At 38.5% G+C, this 21,532-nt stretch overlaps 2 protein-coding genes across 2 annotated transcripts; one reads left to right on the top strand and one right to left on the bottom strand.

The window, feature by feature from the left end:
- Positions 1-978: 978 nt before the first annotated feature.
- LOC113135867 (NHL repeat-containing protein 3) lies at positions 979-8,577 on the bottom strand. The gene is made up of 3 exons (XM_026316188.2): positions 7,382-8,577; positions 6,376-6,575; positions 979-3,908 (listed from the first exon to the last, which is right to left on the bottom strand). Exons 1-3 carry the CDS (start codon positions 7,638-7,640, stop codon positions 3,309-3,311), a joined length of 1,059 nt encoding a protein of 352 aa, XP_026171973.1. The 5' UTR covers positions 7,641-8,577; the 3' UTR covers positions 979-3,308.
- Positions 8,578-12,513: 3,936 nt separating this feature from the next.
- Positions 12,514-21,081, top strand: nrbf2b (nuclear receptor binding factor 2b). The gene is made up of 4 exons (XM_026316219.1): positions 12,514-12,700; positions 15,242-15,326; positions 16,406-16,446; positions 18,583-21,081. Exons 1-4 carry the CDS (start codon positions 12,608-12,610, stop codon positions 19,294-19,296), a joined length of 933 nt encoding a protein of 310 aa, XP_026172004.1. The 5' UTR covers positions 12,514-12,607; the 3' UTR covers positions 19,297-21,081.
- Positions 21,082-21,532: the final 451 nt, after the last annotated feature.

The following is a 21,532-nucleotide window of genomic DNA, read 5'->3' as shown; positions in this document are numbered from 1 at the left end:
ATAACTTTCCAGAGAAAAATACATAATAAATACATAAATTGGTATTATACTAAAATGGAAAGTCTGGTAACAAATGTGCTTTTACACTTCTAAACTAATATTACTGCTATTATTAAAATAGTATGTCATAGTGTAGCTGTCATAATATGTGATTCATAAACCATTTCTTTTCTTAGATATTAAATAAGTGAGTGCGTAGCATATCAATTAAAGCTGCTTAATAAACCATAAATCCATGTTTTATAGGTTTTTATATTCTGTGCTACTGTGTTCACCTCTAATTTCAGTTAAGATCTAATAAAGAAAACTGATATAATGCTTCATGGAGGAAGATATGAACAGGAAGTATACAATAGTATGAAATGAGCACCATCTACTGGTATGATAGACCAAATCTAGCTAGTTAATTCTAGCCTCCAGTAATTTTCTAGTCTTTTACAGTAATAATACCTTTACCAACGTTTTTGAAACAAATCAGTAGGCTACCCCTGTCTCTATCATGTCAAAACTTTGTAACCAATATTCATGTTGAAATCACTATGTTACTTTTGGTCATTTTAACTATTATGAATTAAGCTCGCCATTATTTACTAATCGCTTGGTCGATAAAATGTCAAATATGCTAAAAGCATTTTCATAACATTATTCATGCTGATCAACAGTTCAAATCCAAATTGTCATAAATATCTGAAAGCCTAAACCAGGGAATATTGTACATATACCTACACACTACAAGTAAAAAATCTCCACATATTTTTAAATGTGTCAACATATATGGATATGTAAATTCCAAAAATATATTTTTAAATGAATCTATAACAAATGTCACTTATACTATAGCAATTGTAATGGCCATTTATCCTTAACCAAGTTATCCACAAGTAGCTTAATCAAATGGCCACTGAGGACCGTCAAACTCAGGTTTATGCAGGTCAAAAATAAGTGAATGTTCATACCAAAAGATATGGTTTCGTGATGATTTATTTACACATTGGTCAGAAGATTTACAGACAATAAATGCACCTGCATCCCCTCTGTCCCTGGTAAAAAAAAAAACATGTGCCCTCGGTCCTGTCAGACCCTCCCACCTTGACCTACTTATATCAATTCACCAGCCCCACCTGTAACAAATGAAACAACCTAAACAAAAACACAAATAGCTCCAACAGTTATTCATACACTCACCCCCACAACACTTACATTCTTAAACATCTTACAGGCCACAAAACTGAGTTGTTTTTATTGGCGCAAAGCTTAAGATGCACTGCACAATTTACAAACAAAATAATTCAGTAAGTATTGTATTCAAAGAAAGGCATGCATCCATATTTGAAGTACACAAACAAAAGCATAAATGAACTGATTAAAAACAGAATATATATATAAAAGTTAAAGAATTATAGCATCTCTCAGAAGTAGTTAAAATCACAGGTTTACCAGAAAAGAGGTTTAGAGTTAAGAGACTGGTAAAAGCAACATGAACATAAAGAAGCACAGATTGAGGGATAATAAAGGTCAAACTTCAAAAACAATCATATCCATCAATCCATCCAGTATCTGGAGCTTATTCCTGGGTTCTAAGGGGCCAGAGCCAGTCCCAAATGATACTGGATGAAAGGTGGGGTGCACGCTGGACAGATTGCCAGTCTATCACAAGGCTCCACACAGAAAGACCCCAGGTTGAGCAGGATTTGAGCCACACCACGGTACTGAACTTGATCCTACAATTCCCATTTCACAGCTTTCTTTTAACCCCAAGCACAACTGAACAGTCACATGTACCAAAGCTACAGGACAATTTTCCACAGCATTTCTAAATGTGCTACACTTACATGCTACAGAGTTTTTTGATTTTTTGTCTCTGCTGAAAGATTACTGAACTGCCAGCAGAAAGTGGCCACAAGCAGCACATCATACATTACTGAATCTCCAGCTAAATCACAAATTATCCATTTCACAGAACCTACGCTGTAATCGATAGAAGCAACAATCTCTCATACTGAAGTTAATCACAAGCAATATTCTGAAAACACGTGACTGCGAAACAGTCATGATATAGCAAGATTACTGAAAAGATAGTATACACCCACAATGGAAAAATATATTTGCTATTTTTTACAGTAAACTAAGATTAAAAAGTGGGCAAATCAATTCAGTTCTAGCAATTGACATAACTACAAATATTTCTTCAAAATCATAATCTTGTCCCCATGTCCCCAAAAGGTTCCCCATGGAATTTTATACCTCTGGTAGCAAGATGGAGCTGTTTTTCTATGAGTGGGACACTATGTTGTTCAACTTGTGCACATGCACACACAAATTTAACTGATGGCAGGTGGTGAGAACATGATAAGAATTGCTTCAATTCACCAACAAAAGTTGAGAAGAAGAATCCTGAACACTGGATATTATAGTTGTAAAAGCCAGTGTTTGGTTTGTCCATTCTGGGCTACCGTAAAAACACTGCAGTGCAATATGGTATGGTGTTTTTTGGTGATTATCCACTAATAACATATTAATGAATGCTATATTCCATTTATGCTAATAGATCTCTCTACGTATTACACGTTGTATCTTTAAAGTACAAAGTCAAGAAAATGGCACATAAAGAGCAGAAAATTAAAAACATCGTTCATATTCTGCTTTTTTAAATTACTACTATCATTAAATTACTAATAATGTTTTTTTTCTAAAAAACAAACCTCTTATCTATTGTGAAGAAACCTGCTCTCCACTACCAGGATATTTTATTGTTATAAGCAGAAGTGATTTTAAATTTTACACAAATATTTTCCTAAAGTTAATAATTGAAATTTGAAATTATTTAACAATAAATATTGGACCTGTGATATTTTCATACTAATGGTCTTTGTTTGAATTCCACTATAGTTTCAAATACTCCATTTAATTAACTTCACAAACTATCACATGCTCAATCAGAGAAAACCCTATCTCAGAAAGTGATATTTGTATTAAATTCCAAGTAGCATGGATAAATGACTGGACAAGCATTATGTTGAATCAAAAGAAAGTCATTTAGATGGAATTATGTTTTTTAAACATATTTGCTTTTTGCAAAATTGTAGTATGAAAAGTAATTTCTAAGAAACAGGGTTGCCGGAGGATCTTATAAATTATATTATTATGATCAATTTTTGGATCCCATGATCTCAAATTCCATAATAAATCAGGTGAACATTTTAAGTTATTTTTAAAATCACTTTTAATAATTAGAAATACTTCTGATAGTGTAGCACAATTAGTTTCTCATCAGTCAGTCCATCTCAATTTTTCATTTAAAGCCCACTCTAAGGGAAAGTTCCACCCAGACTGAAGGGGGTGAACTTCTGAGCCTGCTGAGCTCCAATCTCCGCCACATATAGAGCTCCAGTCTTCATGTCCAGGTCTACCAGGTGGGGCTTCACTTCATCAGCAAGCTGGATCACACTGACCACTCTGCACTGGCCAATCAAACCCACTGGTGGTGCATCCAGCAGTGAAATCTGATTGGTGTTGAGCTGGGCAACAACAAAATACTTTTTGTCTGTGGTCAGGCGGACAGAATAAGGTGCATCTTCAGTGAAGCAGCTGCCCCATGTTCCCAGCCAGTCTCCAGTAATGGAGTTAAACACCTGGATCCTCTTGTTACCCCTGTCAGCCACCCACACCCTCTGTGCATTGTCCACGGTGACACTGTGGGGGATGTAGAATTGAGCCGGGCCTTGTCCTTTCTCTCCATGCATCCACAACACCTCCAGCTCTTTAGACAGTTTGATGAGTCGGTTGTTCATTCCGCCATCTCCATCCACGATGTACATTTCCCCAGAGTCATGGACGAAGATCTCAGCTGGCTGGTCAAACTGCAGAGGGTTCAGCCCTGAGCCTGCTTTCCCTGGTGTACCCAGCACCTAGCACATAAAAGAAAACATTCAACAACAAGCGACAGAGTGTATGTCAAAAACTAAATACTCAAAACATCAGTTTGGCTTTTTGGGATTGAGAACATTAAAAGCAGCCTAAGAATTCACAATTGATTAAGATGTAGTTTTCTTCCATTTGGATGTGTTAGCATCTAAAGCTATGTATGTTTTGGTAACATTAGTAACTTATATTTTTGGGCGCCAGGCGCCATATTCTATAATGGCGCCTGTTAGCTGGCAGCCTGTTACAGCAACTCCTCTGTTTGTTTTTTGCAAGTTTTTTACTGAATTATCATCTGTTAATCCAAGTCAAATCAAAATCTATGCTTTCTCTCTGATAACGTATGAAAGTGGATGAGTTGGGTTTTTTCTAATTCCTCTGGAGAAAATATATGTTTCTGTGGCAATGGCATCTATACAAGAAAGCAACTGTTAGCTCTCAAGGGAACAAGTCTGCTTCTTGGTATAAAACCTGAAATCCCCCAAGACCTGAGGAGGCGTAGGAGGGGCTGAAGCATCGAGAAAAACGTAGGAGATTTAAACCATTTCTCCCAAAAATTATTATGGGAAATGTGAGATCACTCTGCAACAAAGTGGATGAACTTACAGCTTTAGCTATCAGCCAGCGACCGTACAGAGAGTGTAGCTTGCTTTGCCTCAACGAGACCTGGCTGCATGAAAATATACCGGACAGCTCACTTGAACTGCCTGGGTTCTCACTAGTGCGAGCGGACAGAGGCAAATAGAGCGGCAAGAAAAGAAGAGGTGGTCTTGCAGTTTTTGTTAACTCTAAATGGTGCAACCCTGGACATGTAACAGTGAAAGACTGTATCTGTACTCCAGACATTGAGCTGTTGGTGGTTGGACTGAGGCCATACTACCTGGTGAGGAAGAACAGGTGAGGAAGGAACTAGCTAAACTAAAGGCCAACAAAGCAAAAGGACCAGATGAGATCAGTCCCAGAGTACTTAAGGTGTGTGCTGGACAGCTTGCAGAGGTTTTTCAGAAACTCTTCAACCTCTCTCTGAGGCTCAAAAAGGTGCCTAAGTTGTGGAAAACTTCCTGGATTGTCCCATTACCAAAAAGAACCCGTCCCAGTACCCTTAGTGACTTCAGACTAGTAGCGCTAACATCACATGTCATGAAAGTGTTTGAGAGATTGGTCCTGCAACACATGAGGTCCCAAGTGTCTGAATTTCTGGACCCTGTGCAGTTTGCATATCAAGAACACATCAGAGTGGAAGATGCCATCATCTTCTTAATCCACAGAGCATACTCCCACCTGGAGAGGCAGTGCAACACTGTGAGAGTCATGTTTTTTGACTTTTCAAGTGCTTTCAACACTATTCAGCCCCACCTGCTAAGTGCAAAGATGCAGGATATGGAAGTTCCCGCAGATATGGTGGAGTGGATTGGTGTTGATTGGTGTAACAACAACTGTCTAAAGCTCAATATGAAGAAAACCAGAGAACTGGTGGTGGACTTTAGGAGGAACAGGAAGACCCTAGTCCCTGTCTCCATCCTTGGAGACGAAGTAGAGATTGTGGACTCCTACAAATACCTTGGAGTCCACATTAACAACAAACTGGACTGGTCAAACAATACAGATGCACTCTTCAAGAAAGGACAGAGCAGACTGTTCTTCCTCAGGAGACTCTGTTCCTTTGGTGTGTGCAATAAGCTACTGAAGATGTTCTATCAGTCTGTAGTAGCGAGTGCACTGTTCTTTGCAGTTGTGTGCTGGGGAGGTGGCATCAAGGCTGGTGAGGCCAACAGACTAAATAAGTTGATCAGGAAGGCAAAATCTGTTGTTGGACTGGAACTGGACAGTCTGGAGGCTGTGGCAGAGAGGAGGATGGTGGACAAAATCAACTCCATACTGGACAATTCTGCCCACGCACTTCATGAGGAACTGTGGCGAATGGGAAGTTCATTCAGCCACAGACTAAGTCCCCCTATAGCCAAGACTGAAATATTCAGGAAGTCTTTTGTGTCCACGGCCATAAGACTCTATAATTCCTCAATATAAACAATAACGTACGCGCGCACACACACACACACACACACACACACACGCATGCTGCTTCTTCTTATATGGTCACAATTTTATATGTATCAAATTAATATGACTGTAATTTTGTATATTTGTGTTGTTTGAGGTTGGCAGTAATGAGAATGATGTATTGGAATGTGAAATGTACTCATTAATCAGCTAACACTAGCTTTGGACTGGAGGCTGTAGAAAACACACTGATGTGTAGTTTACATTATAGAAAGAGACAGGACAGGAGGAGCAATCACTGGTAAGGAGGGGTTTATAGTTTGAGATTTACTAAACCCTTTAGCAAAAGAGAAGAAAGCATGTAGAGAACCTTAAAATGTAAACTAAGTCAATGGCACCTGAATTAACAGTTCCTAGCTCCAAATCAAATCCTACTGTAAATAAAGCTGTTACCTGCAGAAGCTTCCCAGATGGTGAGTACTGCTTGATGGAGTGACCGTAGAGGCCATTCCCCACATCTGTGATCCACACTGTATGGTTTGATGCTGCATCTGCTAAAAATATCCCATGAGGCATCTCCAAAGTGGTTGTGTTCCAGGACATAAGAAAATCTCCACTTGTGGTAAACACCAGCACTTTGGGAACATTGTCACCTGGAAGCAAAGCAAAGGCAACAATGAGCATAAAATGTGGAATAATAGGCAGCTGAAGACAGTCTCCAACAAATTTACTATTATGTTGATTCATATGATTAAAATCTATAATGACCAGCAGCTTTACATAGTGAACCTGTTTTTAAAATGAACACCAAGCTTGTTCTTCTGGGGGTCTAATCTTCTAAAAAGCCAACAAGTCTATGTTGTGATGTTAAATTGTTAATCATGAGATTCTAGACAAGATTCTTTGCGACCCTTTCTGGTCAGTGGTTAAATGTTTTATTGGAGCAGACTTTCTGGTTGCCTAAAGAGTTAAAAAGACAGGGTTTTGTCTCATTGCACACACGTGTAACATTTGCATGTAGTGCAACAACTGCATACTCTGATGTATTTCACAGAGATCACAAATGGATCACCTGATGTAACATGGTGTAGCCCTAAGTGTCAATACTGAAAGCATGAGAAAGTTTACTACAGCTGGTTAATGAGCCCAGCCCTTCAATACATGGCTAAGCATAAACAGAAAATCCAAAAAGCATGCATGCAAGTCTTCAATTCCCACCTTAAATAATACAAATAACATTTTCAGAAAATAAACCATGTACAAGTCTTAGTATGCATTTTCACCTCTGTGTGTATCCTCTCAAATATTAATCAACAGTTTTTAAATATTTTATCTATTAGTTCTATGCACACAGGCATGCTTTTACTAATTTATATTAATATTTTAATTACACAAACTGGTAAAATGCAAAATAATTGTTTGCTCCAACTTGTTGAGTTGAGTTAATGCATGCATTTACCTCTCTGTGCCACATATACCATATCAGCATACTGGTTGACAGCCACTCCAAACACGTCCCCAGTGAAGAGCTCTGGATATGTGGGCCAGCTCAGGTCCAGTTTGTACAGGGGTCTGCCCAGCAGCTGGTAGTCATGTCTGAGGCTGGAGCCACCCGGCTGCTGGATCCCGAAGGTGCCGTACAGTACCATCACGAGAAAGAGTAATGACACCATACTGGAGGCTATCAAACATATCTGACCTCTCTTTTTCATCAACATCAGTGGTTTCGGTTTTGGTTTAAACTACGTATAATATCCTAGTTAAATGAGGTTAGCTAATCCTTCCTGATGTTTCAAGCAGCAAAGGAGAGGAAGAAGTCACCGAACGTCAGACTGTCTGCTTCGTTAAAGGGAAATCTGGCAGAATGCTATAACATAAATTAACTGGCTATTTATATAAAATATAAAACCCATCGAGCACATCTAATTCGCTTCCGAAAACAAAACAAAATAGTAACGTTATGGCAAATGAGTCAGAATGAGAAACAGTATTTCCGTTCAAAGTATCACAATAAAAGCATCATTAAAATATCAAGGTACGGAAATCCTAACTAATGCTCTTATGGGGTACGTAGATTTCATAAAAAACCTGGACATTAATTCAGGCAAATCCGACGAGTGCCTGTTAGTGTGTTGCATAGTGTTGCGACATTTTTAACGCTATTATTTTAAGACTGATTTCCGCTGATTGGACGCAGCAAAACACCTCACATAACATACTAGGTCATCTGAAATGTGCCTCTGCCATATTGGGACGTTCATACAGAGAGAGACAGCTGCCTCAGGTCGTAGAGAAAAGGAGTAAATCTTTAAGCCAGTGACAGTGTATAGGGGGCCTTATCGTTACACACCGAGAGAATGGCGGCAATTCAATCGCCATTTCCTGCCGTTATGGACGTCACTATGTTGCGCCTATGGTGCCGGAACAACAGGGCAGTGTCTACAGAACGTTCGCACGGCAACCACTGAGCCAATCAGCAGCGAGCTTGTGGAACGTACACACCCCCTGGAAAACCACAACATGTTGAGGTTCAGACAAAGTTACCTGCAGGTATAATGTTAGTGTTTACAGAGCAGAACCTGTCTGTAGGTTTTCAGGTAATGTTTGCATAATAGATATATACCTAGCAAACAAGCAAACAAGCCAATGCTGTTGGTAAGATAACTCTACGTGACAGCTAAATTAGGGCAGCAGGAGCAGTCATCAAAGGGAGTTATTTGTCAATGGTGTTAATAATTTTTTCTTGATGTTCTGGCATGTGCACCTGGTACACATAATGTATTTTCAATCTGTTCTTATGAAATTTGCCAACAATGGTGCTTGGATCATGAGCTGTCTGAGGAATGACACCATGTCCAGGTGTAGCATATTGTGAAATTAGCTAACAATAACTGAAAATCAAATTGGAATCACCTATATCCACATATTTTTGTTTTTTTCTGTCAAGATGGGGTGCTGAGTGTACATTAATGAGAAATAAAATGAACTTTTTTGATTTTGGCAAATGGCTGCAATGACACAAAGAGTGAAAAATTTAAAAGGGGTCTGAATACTTTCCGTACCCACTGTATATGCGTTTTTTAAAAAAGCTTTACAGGCTAATTATAATTGAGATGTCAAGGAAGATCATGAAATGTTTGGTGTCAGGTTCATGCTATCATGTCAAAATCATCAAATATCTGATCATATCAACGCATGACTCCTTTGGTTTGATTTTAAGTGACTTTAAGACACCTGTGAGTTCCTCTGCACAGTCTCTGTTTTCTCTGAATTTAAAAGTATAAAGTTACTAGTCATCCAGGCCTTTATGTCCTTTAGAAATACTTAAAGTCTGGCTAAATGGTTTGTGTCATCAGGTTTCATAGATACAGTATACAGCTGAGTGTCATCTGTATAACAATGATAATTAATAGAGTGATTCCTAATAACATTATATTAAGGTAAGAATGTATAAAGGTCAAAATAACCTGTCCTAGTACAGAACCTTGAGGAACTCCATAACTAACTTTTGTGCGCGTAAGGTTCATCATGAACATGAACAAATTGGAATCTGTCCGATAAATAAGATTGGAACCACTTTAACGCTGTTCCTTTCATCCCAATCACATGCTCTCTCTGTAAAATGCTATGGTCGATAGTGTCAAATGCAGCACTAAGGTGTAGCAGGAGATGGTAGGTTGGATATTGGTCTATAATTAGCTAAGACTCCTGGATCAAGACTAGGCTTTTTGAGTAGCAGTTTGATTACTACAGTCTTAAAAGCCTGTGGTATGTAGCCTGATACTAGAGATAAATTTAGCAAGTCTAATAAAGGGTGTCTTTGAGTAGTCTAGTCGGGATGTGGTCTAAGAGACATGTTGATGATTTAGATGAAGCAACTGTTGACATGAATTCAGAGAGATCTATGGGAGAGAAGCAGTCTAAGCATAGCTGAGGTCTTACAGATGATTCAAGAACTACTGTAGTAGAAGATCCATCTGTGGCAGCTACAGGAAGCATCTGATGAATTGTATCTCTAATAGTTATGATTTTATTTGTAAAGAAACTCAAAGTCATCACTGCTGAGAGCTAAGAGAACACTAGGCTCAACAGAGCTGTGACGTTTTGTCACCCTGGCCTGTTGTGAGCCTCTGATTCACTAAGTTCTTTTTCAGAAGGCTACAGCACTGTCAACAACATAATCAACTTGGCAGGGAGTAGGACTGAGGCAGGAAGAAATCGTTTTCTTAAATTTATTAACAGTGTTGTCAGATAAACATCTGCCGTAGTGGAATTTCCTTCCAAACGCTGCATGACCAATTATTTTTAACTCAAAAGTTATTAAAGAATGGTCAGACAAAAGTGGATTTGGGGCGAAGCACTGGTAAATGTTAAATTTCAAAGGCTCCAGCAGATCCCCATGACCCTAATTAGGAATAAGCAGGTACAGATAATGGATGGATGTTAAATTTCGATGCCATATGTCAGAACAAGATGAAGGATATGATTAAAATAGTGGGTGGGTTTATTAACATTTTGAGAAACCTATTAAATACAATAATGAATTAAATGCAGTGCTGAGACTATTATCTTCAACCTCATGAATGTTAAAATCTCCCACTATAATGACTTTATCTGAACTAAGCACTAAATCAGATAGGAAGTCTGGAAATTCTGTTAAAAACTAGTAAGTTGGTGCACTTGGAGATGTAGGCACTGACACTCTGTGTACTGCTGGAGGTCTGTGGTGTTGTTGCAGGTGGCAGCCTATTTAAACATGCTCCAGTCTGTGGTGTTCAAACAGTCCTGATGCACCTCTTAGAACCCTTCTAGCCATACTTATTCCTGCTTCCGAACTGGTTTGGTGACTTTAACCAAATAAGGTCCAGTGTGTTGTTTCCCTGTGTTGGAAAGTCTATGTGTTGATGTATTTTGGGAAACACACTCTTTAGGTCTGTGTGGTTGAAATCCCTAGCCAAGATGAGAAAAGCATCTGGGTGGGCTGTCTGCTGCTCACTGCTGTGCTGGTCCAGGTCATTCAGTGCTTCACCTCTGTTGTTGCTGTTGGAGCTGTAGACGGCAACAAGCAGTATATTCCCTTAGTGTTTGTACTTGTCAATCCTGCTGCTTATGTGGCTGCTGCTATGTACTTGCTCCAGCAGACCTCTGCCAAAATATATTATTTAGTCGGTTAAAAACAAACTTCATACCAGCCCAATTCAGTGTGGAAAAAATGGGATAGAGACAGACTTGGTGTTTGGGAGCTACAGATGACTTCATGCTCATCTAACAGTCAGTGATAGACAAAGTACTCAATTTCATTACTTAAGTCAAAGTATAGATCCTCCTGGTCAAATACAAGTAAAAGTTGCTCAGTCAAAATATTACTTGAGTGAAAGTACTGGAGTATGTGCTTTCAAAAATACTTAAGTATTCAAAGTACTTAAAAAAATCTGAAAATGTTTTTTTCACAATGGATTTTCAAATGAGTGCAGTAAAGAAACGTTTTCACACTGTAGTTATTATTTGCAGTATTTGTACTAGCTCACTGGATTGAATATTACATATAGTTTAGATTAAAATAACTGGAGATATGTTTGTACAGGATCAGGGAAACAGGAAACCTTTTTTGGTTTAAACTAGAAGTCGCTAGGATTTAAGGTGGCAGTTTCAATGAAATGAAACAACCTTTTTATTAAACATTGCTGCAGGAAGTGTAAGAAAAGTTAGTACTTACATTTTTTAAGTATTGAAAAACTGGAGACATGTCTAAACATTAAACTGAAATGAAACCAGGGCAAAATAAGGTCTAACCCAAGACTCATGTTAGCAATATTAAACCAGGACAAAACAAAGACTAAACCAGGACTAAACCAGGATTAAACCCAGACTGAATCAGGTTTAAATCATTGCTGCCACGCACAGCACGAACGCCCTTATGTGAGCAAGATGTAACCGGTACGACAACACCAGTGGTGACAAACTTCCACTTCCACTTCCACCTCCACCTCCACCTCCTTCTTCTTCTTCTTCTTCACAACCAGTGATCAAAGGTGCATACCACCACCTACTGTACCGCAGTGTGTATCTTTAGGGTGTGTAAGTCGGCAAACGACACGCAAACAAGAAACATTATGAACATGACAATTTCTCCGCAAAAGTAACGAGTAACAAGAACATGGAACTGTAGTGGAGTAAAAAGTATTATATTTACCTTTCAAATGTAGTGGAGTTAAAAGTAAAAAGTTTCAACAAAAATTACACTCAAGTAAAGTACAAATTCTCAAAAACTGTACTTAAGTACAGCACTCACGTAAATTTAATTCGTTACTGTCCACCTCTGTATACAGTCATGCTATGCAGTGAGAGTCGTCTACAGCAAGCCATTTTATTATGTCAAGGAACCATAATGTCCGTAAATACATTCTAGATATCAAGAATGGCATTTATCCTTGTCAAATGTGTATTTTTAGTTTCTTTTCAGCACAAATGTTTCAGTGGCAATGTTTTTTTTCAGTTCCGATTATATTTTCAGTGCCAAAGTTCAACTCACTGTTCTGACTCCGCAGGAGTAAATGAGTGAACAGTGTAAAACGTCTGTGACGTAATTACGCTTTGACGCAGCTCAGGCTGTCTCGGCGACTGTGCTTCCTCGAGAGGAATTTTCTCAGCTAATTATATTTCAGGATTTCTAATTGCATTGTGAATGACAGTCCGTGAAGGACAGACGCATCGTTCATGTAGTGTAGACTGTCGAAGAATCGACTCCATGGAGGTTGTAGACAGTCCGCTTAATCTCGTAAGTTTCTGTGTTGATGTCGCAATAACAGGCTAACGTTACTATAGCTAGGAGCTCGCCTGGCTAAGCTAAAGTAGGTGCTTGCTCCAGTGCTAAGGGCTCTACTAAGATATGTGCTGTTCCCATTGTTTGCGTTGTTGTCTGTGTAGTCTGGACATGGTACACACGGTGTTATCGCAGAATGAGTACGAAGACTTTGGAAGTGTTTTTATAGTTTTGCTAATGCGGTATAACGCTAGTTTTAAAGGTATTAGCGTTAACGTTAGTTGATAGGTGCAAGAGTGACCATATAACGCAGTTCAATTTAATAATAACTCAAAGTTAGCAGGTGATTTCAAAACGTCACGTTACCACTGTTCCCACACTCAGCCGCAGAGCCTAACAATGAGACAACATGCCACGTCAGTATTGTTTAATTTTTAAAATGTTTTGTTGTTAATGGACATTGACCGTGGTATTCTACCGAAGACAAATTGATTGTTCAGAGCATTATAAGGAGTACATTTGGCGTTATTAGTAATAACCTTTATATAGATACGAATGATACATGAGAAGAAAAGAAACAGTGTATCACTGGTAGGCATGGGACGGTATGAGATTCTGACGGTATGATAACCTTAAGCAAAAATATCACGGTTTCACTGTATCACGGTATTGCAATTACAGGTCTAAAATGTGTTATTTTAAAATGTCTGGGAAAGAAAAATTTTTTTCCACTGAACACGTATTTTATGTTTAAGAAACATATTGAACATTTTGGAACAGTAAACATAGGTTAAATAATTAAAATAACAAACTGAATTCTAGCTACATTTAATTATTGTACTAAATTGCAGAAATGAAGTACTTTAGTCTGCTCTTCCTGCTCTGTGAAGTAATGTGAGGGGGGCAACTAGTTGATGTTAGCTAGTTAATTAGCCATGTTTTCTGCCTCAGTAGCAAGCTAAATAGTATTTATGTAAACAGTGCTAAACACGCTAACTCTCTTAGATGGTTGCAAATGTTCATTTAAAGACAGCGTTGCCATGAATTTAGCGAAGAGTGATGGGTGATGCTCCCGTAGATGGGATATCATATTTGACATATTGCCTCCTCTAGCAGCCACTCTTTTTAAACATGTCTTACAAGTTGGATGTCCTTCCTCCTCCAAGCTGTGGCCATCTGAATGTTTTCAGTACTCGAAAAATTCCCATACAGCAAACTTTTGTCTATTTCAAAGGGGGCAAAAGTTCCAAGAATTTACCTCCTGCAGCCATCCTACACAGGTGACACTCTTTGGTCGCATCAACCAACTGGAGGGGAGGGGCTGTGTGACTTGTTAAGCTCTTTGGCGCACACAACCTGAGAGATTCCTGCACTTTGTGTCCTTGACTACACATAAAAAACTGTGCATACCGCAGGAACGGTATAACGGATTTTTTTTGTGAAATCATGACTTTTCCAAACCATACCTTGAAACCAGAATTCGGCCCCAGCCTAATCACTGGTCACTGTATTAGTTCTGTGTAAGGTGTTATTCTAACGTCCAGAACAGCTTCAGTGTTCGTTGAAATAGATTATGTTTGGAATTCCACCCACAACTTCTGCAAAGTGTGTTTCCCAGTGTTTCCCCTAAGTTTTGGACATGGATTTGTGGACTTGACCGTTAGGTTTTTGTCGATCTCTTTTCCCATTTTTTTCGAGGGGATGTAACAACTTTGTTTTCATCTCAGAATTCTCTCATTTAACCTGTCAATCTGCCATGTGAAGCATAGATAGACCATACCTCTGGTAGGGACAGCACAGCAGAGCCGTCGTGGAGAGCAGTGAACTGCATAAAAGAAGCTGATGCACTGCTGAAATGAAACAAGTGCACAAAATGATTCCACAATGCACCTGCTTTGTGCCTTTCTTTTTGGGAGTGGTAGGTTACATTGACAGGAAACACTGCATTATTAAAGTAGTTTTTGATAAATTTCTTATAATTTTTTCAGCTCTATAACCACAAAAGGTTTCCTTCATTTTTGTGGCACTGAATATATTGAATATTGAACTCCTGCCCGCAGGGGCACTCCTCCTCTTTTTAACATTTTTGTAATGCAATGAATTCCTTGCTTTCTTTCTTTTTGATATCTCTAACTGTATCCAATACTTATCTGTTGGGGTTATAAGGACAAAAGTTCAAATTGTTGCCATTGTGGAATTAGATCTGAAGACAGGATGTTTATGTGAGAGGTCTGTTTCTCCAGCTGACCTCCATAACCTTATGACCGATGATGAACTGAAGTTTTATTGCACCCAAGTATCCTGTGTCTGGTTTTGTTCCCCACTATACAAATAAAGGACTGCTAAGTGAAAAGGAGGAGAAGGGTGTAAGTCGCATGGGGAGAGAAGAAAGTCTCTTCTCTCCGTTTGCAACTGAGGCATTTTCACTTGCAGACAGATACTCGGTACAAAGTTGTCGTGTGTTTCATTGCCTTCAGGAAAAGAACCATGTCAGTGTAGCGTAAACCTGACATTATCCATCTCCATCTCCTCTTTTCCCTTGACGTGTCTCTTCAGGCGCATCAGCAGTGCAGGAAGGCAGAACGTCTGTTAGCGATTGAAAAGTATGAAGAGGCCATATACTGCCATAGGAAAGCCGCAGGTAAGTTCTCTGCAGTGTTAATTTTGACAGCAGATTTTAATTTAGTTTTAGTCATAGTCTTTTGGCTAAAATGCAATTTTAGTTTGTCATATTTTAGTCATGTGCTTTGTTTTAGTTTTAGTCTAGTTTTAGTCGACTAAATAGCATAAGATTTTAGTCGACTAAATCTACTGTAGATTTAGTCGATTAAAATATTTTGGGTTTAATTTAAGTGTAATTTAGTAAAACTATTGTAATATACAAAATATTCTAAATTAAAATTAAATGGAAAAACAAGTTTCATTAAATATATATGGAATATGGCCTTTCCATAAAAGACCAAAAATTGCATCGTTTATAACTTGCATATGACATTCTTCATTCTTTAAAGCAAAAGAGCAACTCCAAAATATTTAAGAGAAAAACTGTATTTAGCAGAAATGCCATTGCATCAAACGTGAAACTGACCCATATATTTTCTCTTTGTTTTCTCCAGCTGTTTCCATTTCATTATAGTTTAAGTCAGACAGAAACCGAGTGTAGGCTATGTAAGATGATGTCGTGTACTCGCGCATCCAGCGTCTCTAGGTGGATCAGTTACTTTTCAAATGTGTGTGTGTGTCTAAGAAGATTAATTCTGGTTGGATCTTTTCTAAAAACGTTCCTCATCACATTTTCGTCTCGTCTTTATTATTCAACGAAAATGTCAATATATTTTTATTTAGTTTTCGTCATTATCACTTAATTTTTATTTAGTTAACGTCTCGTTTTTGTCAGTGAAAACTTGTCGTTGACGAAAATTATAACAAATACTTCATCAACGAAATTAACACTGGTTCTCTGACACTGCACGGCATATCAGCTGAATAGACATTTATTTGCTATGGATTATAACCTTGCCACCAAATAAAAAAATATGACTTCATTTAAGATGATGATAATGTTTCTTATTTGGACAACCTCATAATTTGAGCCTTTATTATTTGCTGATTTGTAAAAGAAAGTTTCTGCTTGCATTGGTAACGGAAGTTTGTGAGCTTGAACAGGAAAAGTTCTCCTTTTGATGCAAAGTTGCTCAGTTCTCTCTTTCTTTTACCTAGATCTTTTGACAGATGCAATGAAGACAACTGAGTGTGAGCAGGTGAGACCCTTGTGTGTGTTTGTGTGTGTGAGTGTGAGAAAGAGAGAGAGAGGGCCACAAACAACATTTAGCACACAATGCAGTTTAAAAGTGTTTTTTTCAGTATAAACTGCATATGCTCTTAACTTACAATGATTTAAAGCAGGCTATGATATTTTAAAATGCTGAACATTTCTTTAAAGGTCTTTAAATGTAATAAATGTCTAAAAATGTACAGGTTTCTACTCTTCCAACTGCAAATCACTGAAGTCACTGTTGCTGGGTCAGACCATGTCTTATAATCAGAGATTTATAAACAGATGTCCTATCTGATTGATTTCATTTTCTGCTGCCAGCAGCTGTTTCTCCTCACCAAGTTAGCTGAACAATAGATTTAATAAATCAATGTGAGAAATAGTAGGATTCCAGCAATTTACCATCCAGTAACGAAATTCAGGCCAGCTAAATAATGAATACATGAAGTCAATAAAATCTGAATCTGTGCTTTCTTGCTAAAAAATGTCAGAGTTCTCTGGAAGAAGATTCTCATTTTCATTTGGTACCAGCCCATGTTTTCCCTGCTTAAAATTACAAACAGCTACAGGTATTATAATATAATATAATATAATATAATATAAAAAATAAGATAAAATCTTAAATTTGATGGCTTTTGAATGCCTGAATGAAAGCAAATCAAATGCAGATATGTTTTATCTACTAAAAGTTAGCCTTCTGGACTTCATGCAATAATCACCAGAAATGTTCTGCACTGCAGCATCAGCTCTTGAGAAATATTCAGGACTTTAGTGTAATTTGTCTGTCTTCTCCGTTTCAATTAACTCCTTAAACTAGCTCTTTATTGTAAGCTAATGATAGATAGCTAATACTAATTAGCTTAGCTGTCAAAATATCAATCAGACAAGACATTACAAAAATGACGAGATCAAGAAAGATCTAATGTCAACAAAATGAATCAATTCAATTCAATTTTATTTGTATTGCGCCAAATCACAATACAAATCAATTCAAGGCACTTTACAAAAACTAAAACTAAAAACCCAACAAATCCCTTATGAGCAAGCACTTGGCGACAGTGGAGAGGAAAAACTCCCTTTAACGGAAGAAAAAACCTCCAGCAGAACCGGGCTTAGTTTGGGAGGCCATCTGCCTCGACCGGTTGGGGTGAGTGGATAGAGGAGAGAGAAAAGAACAGCAACAATAAACAACAAATAGACACTGCAGGTTGGTGGGGCCAGTAACTGCACATCAGCAATATACAGCTCCAGGACCAGGGACACCTGCAGAAGGTACAGAGAGAGAGCACAAAATTAGTGACATTCAATGGTGGATTATACATCTGAGGAGGGAGGGTTAGGGTTAGGGTAGGGGAGCTCAATGCACCAATGGAAAGTCCTCGGGCAGTCTAGGCCTTATAGCAGCATAACTAAAGGATGGGTCAGGGTTACCTGAAACAGCCCTAACTATATGCATTGTCTAAACACATGTATGATAAATTGGCCAATATGAGCCATCAGTAGATAAATACTGTTCAGTACTCTTTAATATCATTAAAATAAATTTCATTTCAAAATCCATTGTTTCAGGTTGTTTTGGTGAGGACAAATTCTGAGGGAACTTGTTTATTCTGTGTGATTTAAGAAAATGCAAAAAAGAATATTGGACAATATATCAGCATATCTGACTTTAAAGTCATCAAATGTTGGAATCGGTGTTGGACTTAAAAATCCTTTGTCAGACTATGTGTCTTGTAATCTAACTACTTGTGTTTATAGTATGAACAATATAAAATATTATTTGACACACATATTTACTTACTTTGATGGACAACACTGAAATGCAGTACACAGCTTTGTTTTATGTGGTGCTTTGATTTTAATATGGCATTAAAAAATTCTCACTATTAAAGGACTTGCTTTGGGATTGAGGCCCAATAAACTGAGACATCTTCTTAATAGATCCTTATTAGAAAAGATGTCATTAATGTGTCACCAAATCCAATGAGAAACTCAGTACCCAATGTGTACTGACAAGGTTCTATACTGACACCCATGTAGTTTTACTCTTGTAGTTTTCTGTGTCTGGGCTTGAGCTGATGTTGAAAGTGCTAGTGGCTGGTGCTGATACTTGTGTCTGTAGGCTCGTCTGTCCATTGAGCTGCAGAGGGACAGTCATGTCAAACAGCAGCATCTAATTCAAGAGCGCTGGAAGAGAGAGGCTCGTCGTGAGGCAACAAAGGCTCAACCAGGCCCCGTGCAGTCCTCCAGTGGCCCAGCTCTCCCTAGCCAAACCCAGTCCACAGACAAGTTCCAGGCCTACAACTCCCTCTGCCTCTCAGCTGCAGATTGTGGAGGAGTCAGGGAGCGAGAGTACGACACTTTGCTATACCAGCTTCAAACTCGGCAGGCAGGAGGCTGCCTGCCTTTGACTCCACAATGTCCTGGATCTAAGACCACAAAAGATGACAAAACTCGCCTGGAAGAGCAACAGACTACCATTGAGGACCTGCGGCGCCTGGTCGACCACCTGATGGATGAAAATCAACGTCTGAGGTCTGAGAATGAGCGTCTACGATCAGAAAATGCCCGGCTGTGCTCAGAGGCAGCTGAAGCAGCAGACTTTGTGGCACGTTCTGAACTATGGGTGCTCCCACAAGCAGGTGGCACTATAGGAACAGGAGCTGGGCAGCAGAAGAAGAGTATGGGGAAAGGGAAGGAGATCGCAATCCCCCAGCTACCACCACTGGAAATGCCAGCTCAGGAAGACCTGTGTCTGGATGACCTCCCTCCTTTGGAGCTGCCAGAGGATATCCAGAATGAACTACAGGAGCTATTGGACAGGGATAAACTGTGATGAGACGGATGTCACACATACACACACACGCACAATAGTATACGCACAATAGTATATACACACACACACACACACACACACACCAGGGTTCAACCTATATGACTTTTGAGTTCAAATGCCAAACCCACAGTCTGAATTACTGTGGGTTGTGGTGAATTACTGCTCACCACATTCTCTGCGCTAAAAACATTGATACTAGTGCAACAGACTAACAGCAGAATGGAGAAGTTGTCATCCAATCTCCTACAATGTTGCAAAGATGTCTTATCATTCAGGTAATGGGAATTGCTAACACAATACAGTCTATATCAGATATAAAGGAATAGTTCACCCAGAAATAATGTCAGTTGCAATATCAGCGTGGTTGTATGTCAGTATGGCATACAGCGGGCTATGTATCAAAATTGTTCATGAAAAATAACTCACCTCTTTACCCAACATTTTTCCAGAGATTCTAACTACATCTTATAGATCTCCCTATGTATTATCACATCATCTATACTTGGGTCTTTGATGACAGCTGAGCTCACAGCAATGGCTACAGCTTGTCACACTGCAAGAAAATAGGTTGATGAGATCATCAGTCAAATATAATGCAGTATTGACTGGACTAAGTGAGTTAAGCAAAGTTCTTTTTCATACCTTATGGTAATAAATGATAAGAAATGACTGAATCAAATCTGCTTACTGCTTACAACTGAGCAGAGTAATCATAGTATTGGTGAGTGTCTGGAAAAAGCCATAAAAGTACATAATGTGAGTGAGTAAAAAAAGAGAAATCTGAGTAAAAAACTATCACTGTAGGTTAGCCAGACTGACTATAGAAACTTGAGTAGTGGAATGTTTGAATTTTATTTTGGCAGTTTTGGTAATTTGTTACCTTTTGTTTAAATTCTGAGCTGAACCTGTAAATGTACATTTCATTTGCCTCGGCATCAGAAAGAAAAAAGAAAACGCAACAAACCATTCCTCAAATGTCTACACAAGGATAATTCATTTAGGGTATTTCTGGGATAAAACTACTTTGTTTAAAGTTCTCCGACATGACTACTGTCTAGTCTTTGAATGAATATTATTCCAGGTAATGAGGAGATAACAGTAAAAGAATTCAGAACAATATGCTGTACCAGAATATAGAATAATAGTCATTGCCATTGTTGTTTAGTACTTTATCAGAAGATGTTCCCAGTATCCTCAGTTGTTATGGAGAATTCTGGAAAGCAGCAGCACCATTACACTGGTCTGCATGTTACACTGACATACAAAGTCCAACTTGCATAAGGGTGAATTGAACTGCTTCTTAAAAGAAATCAGCAGAAGTACTCGGCACAAACTTGACCACCCATTTACAAAGTCAAAGCATATTGGTGTAACCCTACCACACACACACAAATGTGTGCACACAAGTGTGATTCAGTCAAAGCAAAGTATTTACTGTTATTAAGGGACTTACTTTAATGATCATTTGCGTGTATAGTGTTTTTATGAGCAGATTTTTGACATGACATGGCCAGTGAGCAAATTAACAGCCTGATTTTCTTGCAGATGGGTAACTATGTACAACATAACTAATATTCACATACATTTCTCTTCATGATGCCATGAACTCAAGTGAACTCCATTCCAATTGGAGGCTGAAGAACACACAAGTGACAGACCTCTGGAGACAAATAAAATCACTGATTGCCATTCTGAAAGTAACTAAGTTGAGATGTATTCTCACATGGTTTTGCATATCTGTCTATTTAGTAATTGTCAGTAGCTATAAATAAATTTGAAAAAACATGGCTGAAACAATTCATTTGTCAATCAAATGATATCCAATATTGATATATTGAATAAATTATGAGCATTCTTCTCTGCATTGAACAACATACACTACATTGCTCATCTTGTGTGTTGGTATATGTTCTTTTGTGTGAACTTGTTTCTGTCTCAGTATGTTGGCGGATCTGAAGTGAACCAGTATGTGATGCTTCCCAAAAATCCTTTTAAACCTCTCTTAAATACCTGCTACATAGAGATACCAGGTTTTTCCTCCGTGGATCTTGAGGCTCAGCCCTGTCTCTTGTTTTTCTGCCTGATGTGGGGTTTGCCTTGTTGAAGGCCCACTTAGGATAGCCAAAGGTTTTGAGGGCTGTCTCCAAGTGTGTGTCCTGCTTCCCCTTGGCCTCCATAGAGGTGGGAATGTTTTTCGCTCTATGGTCCAGAGTCCTAATAACACCTATTTTGTGTT

This window comes from Mastacembelus armatus, chromosome 19, assembly GCF_900324485.2.
Source record: "Mastacembelus armatus chromosome 19, fMasArm1.2, whole genome shotgun sequence".
Classification (NCBI taxonomy): Eukaryota; Metazoa; Chordata; class Actinopteri; order Synbranchiformes; family Mastacembelidae; genus Mastacembelus; species Mastacembelus armatus.
The sequence above is the reverse complement of the archived record's forward strand: the minus strand, read 5'-3'. Positions and strand labels throughout refer to the sequence as shown.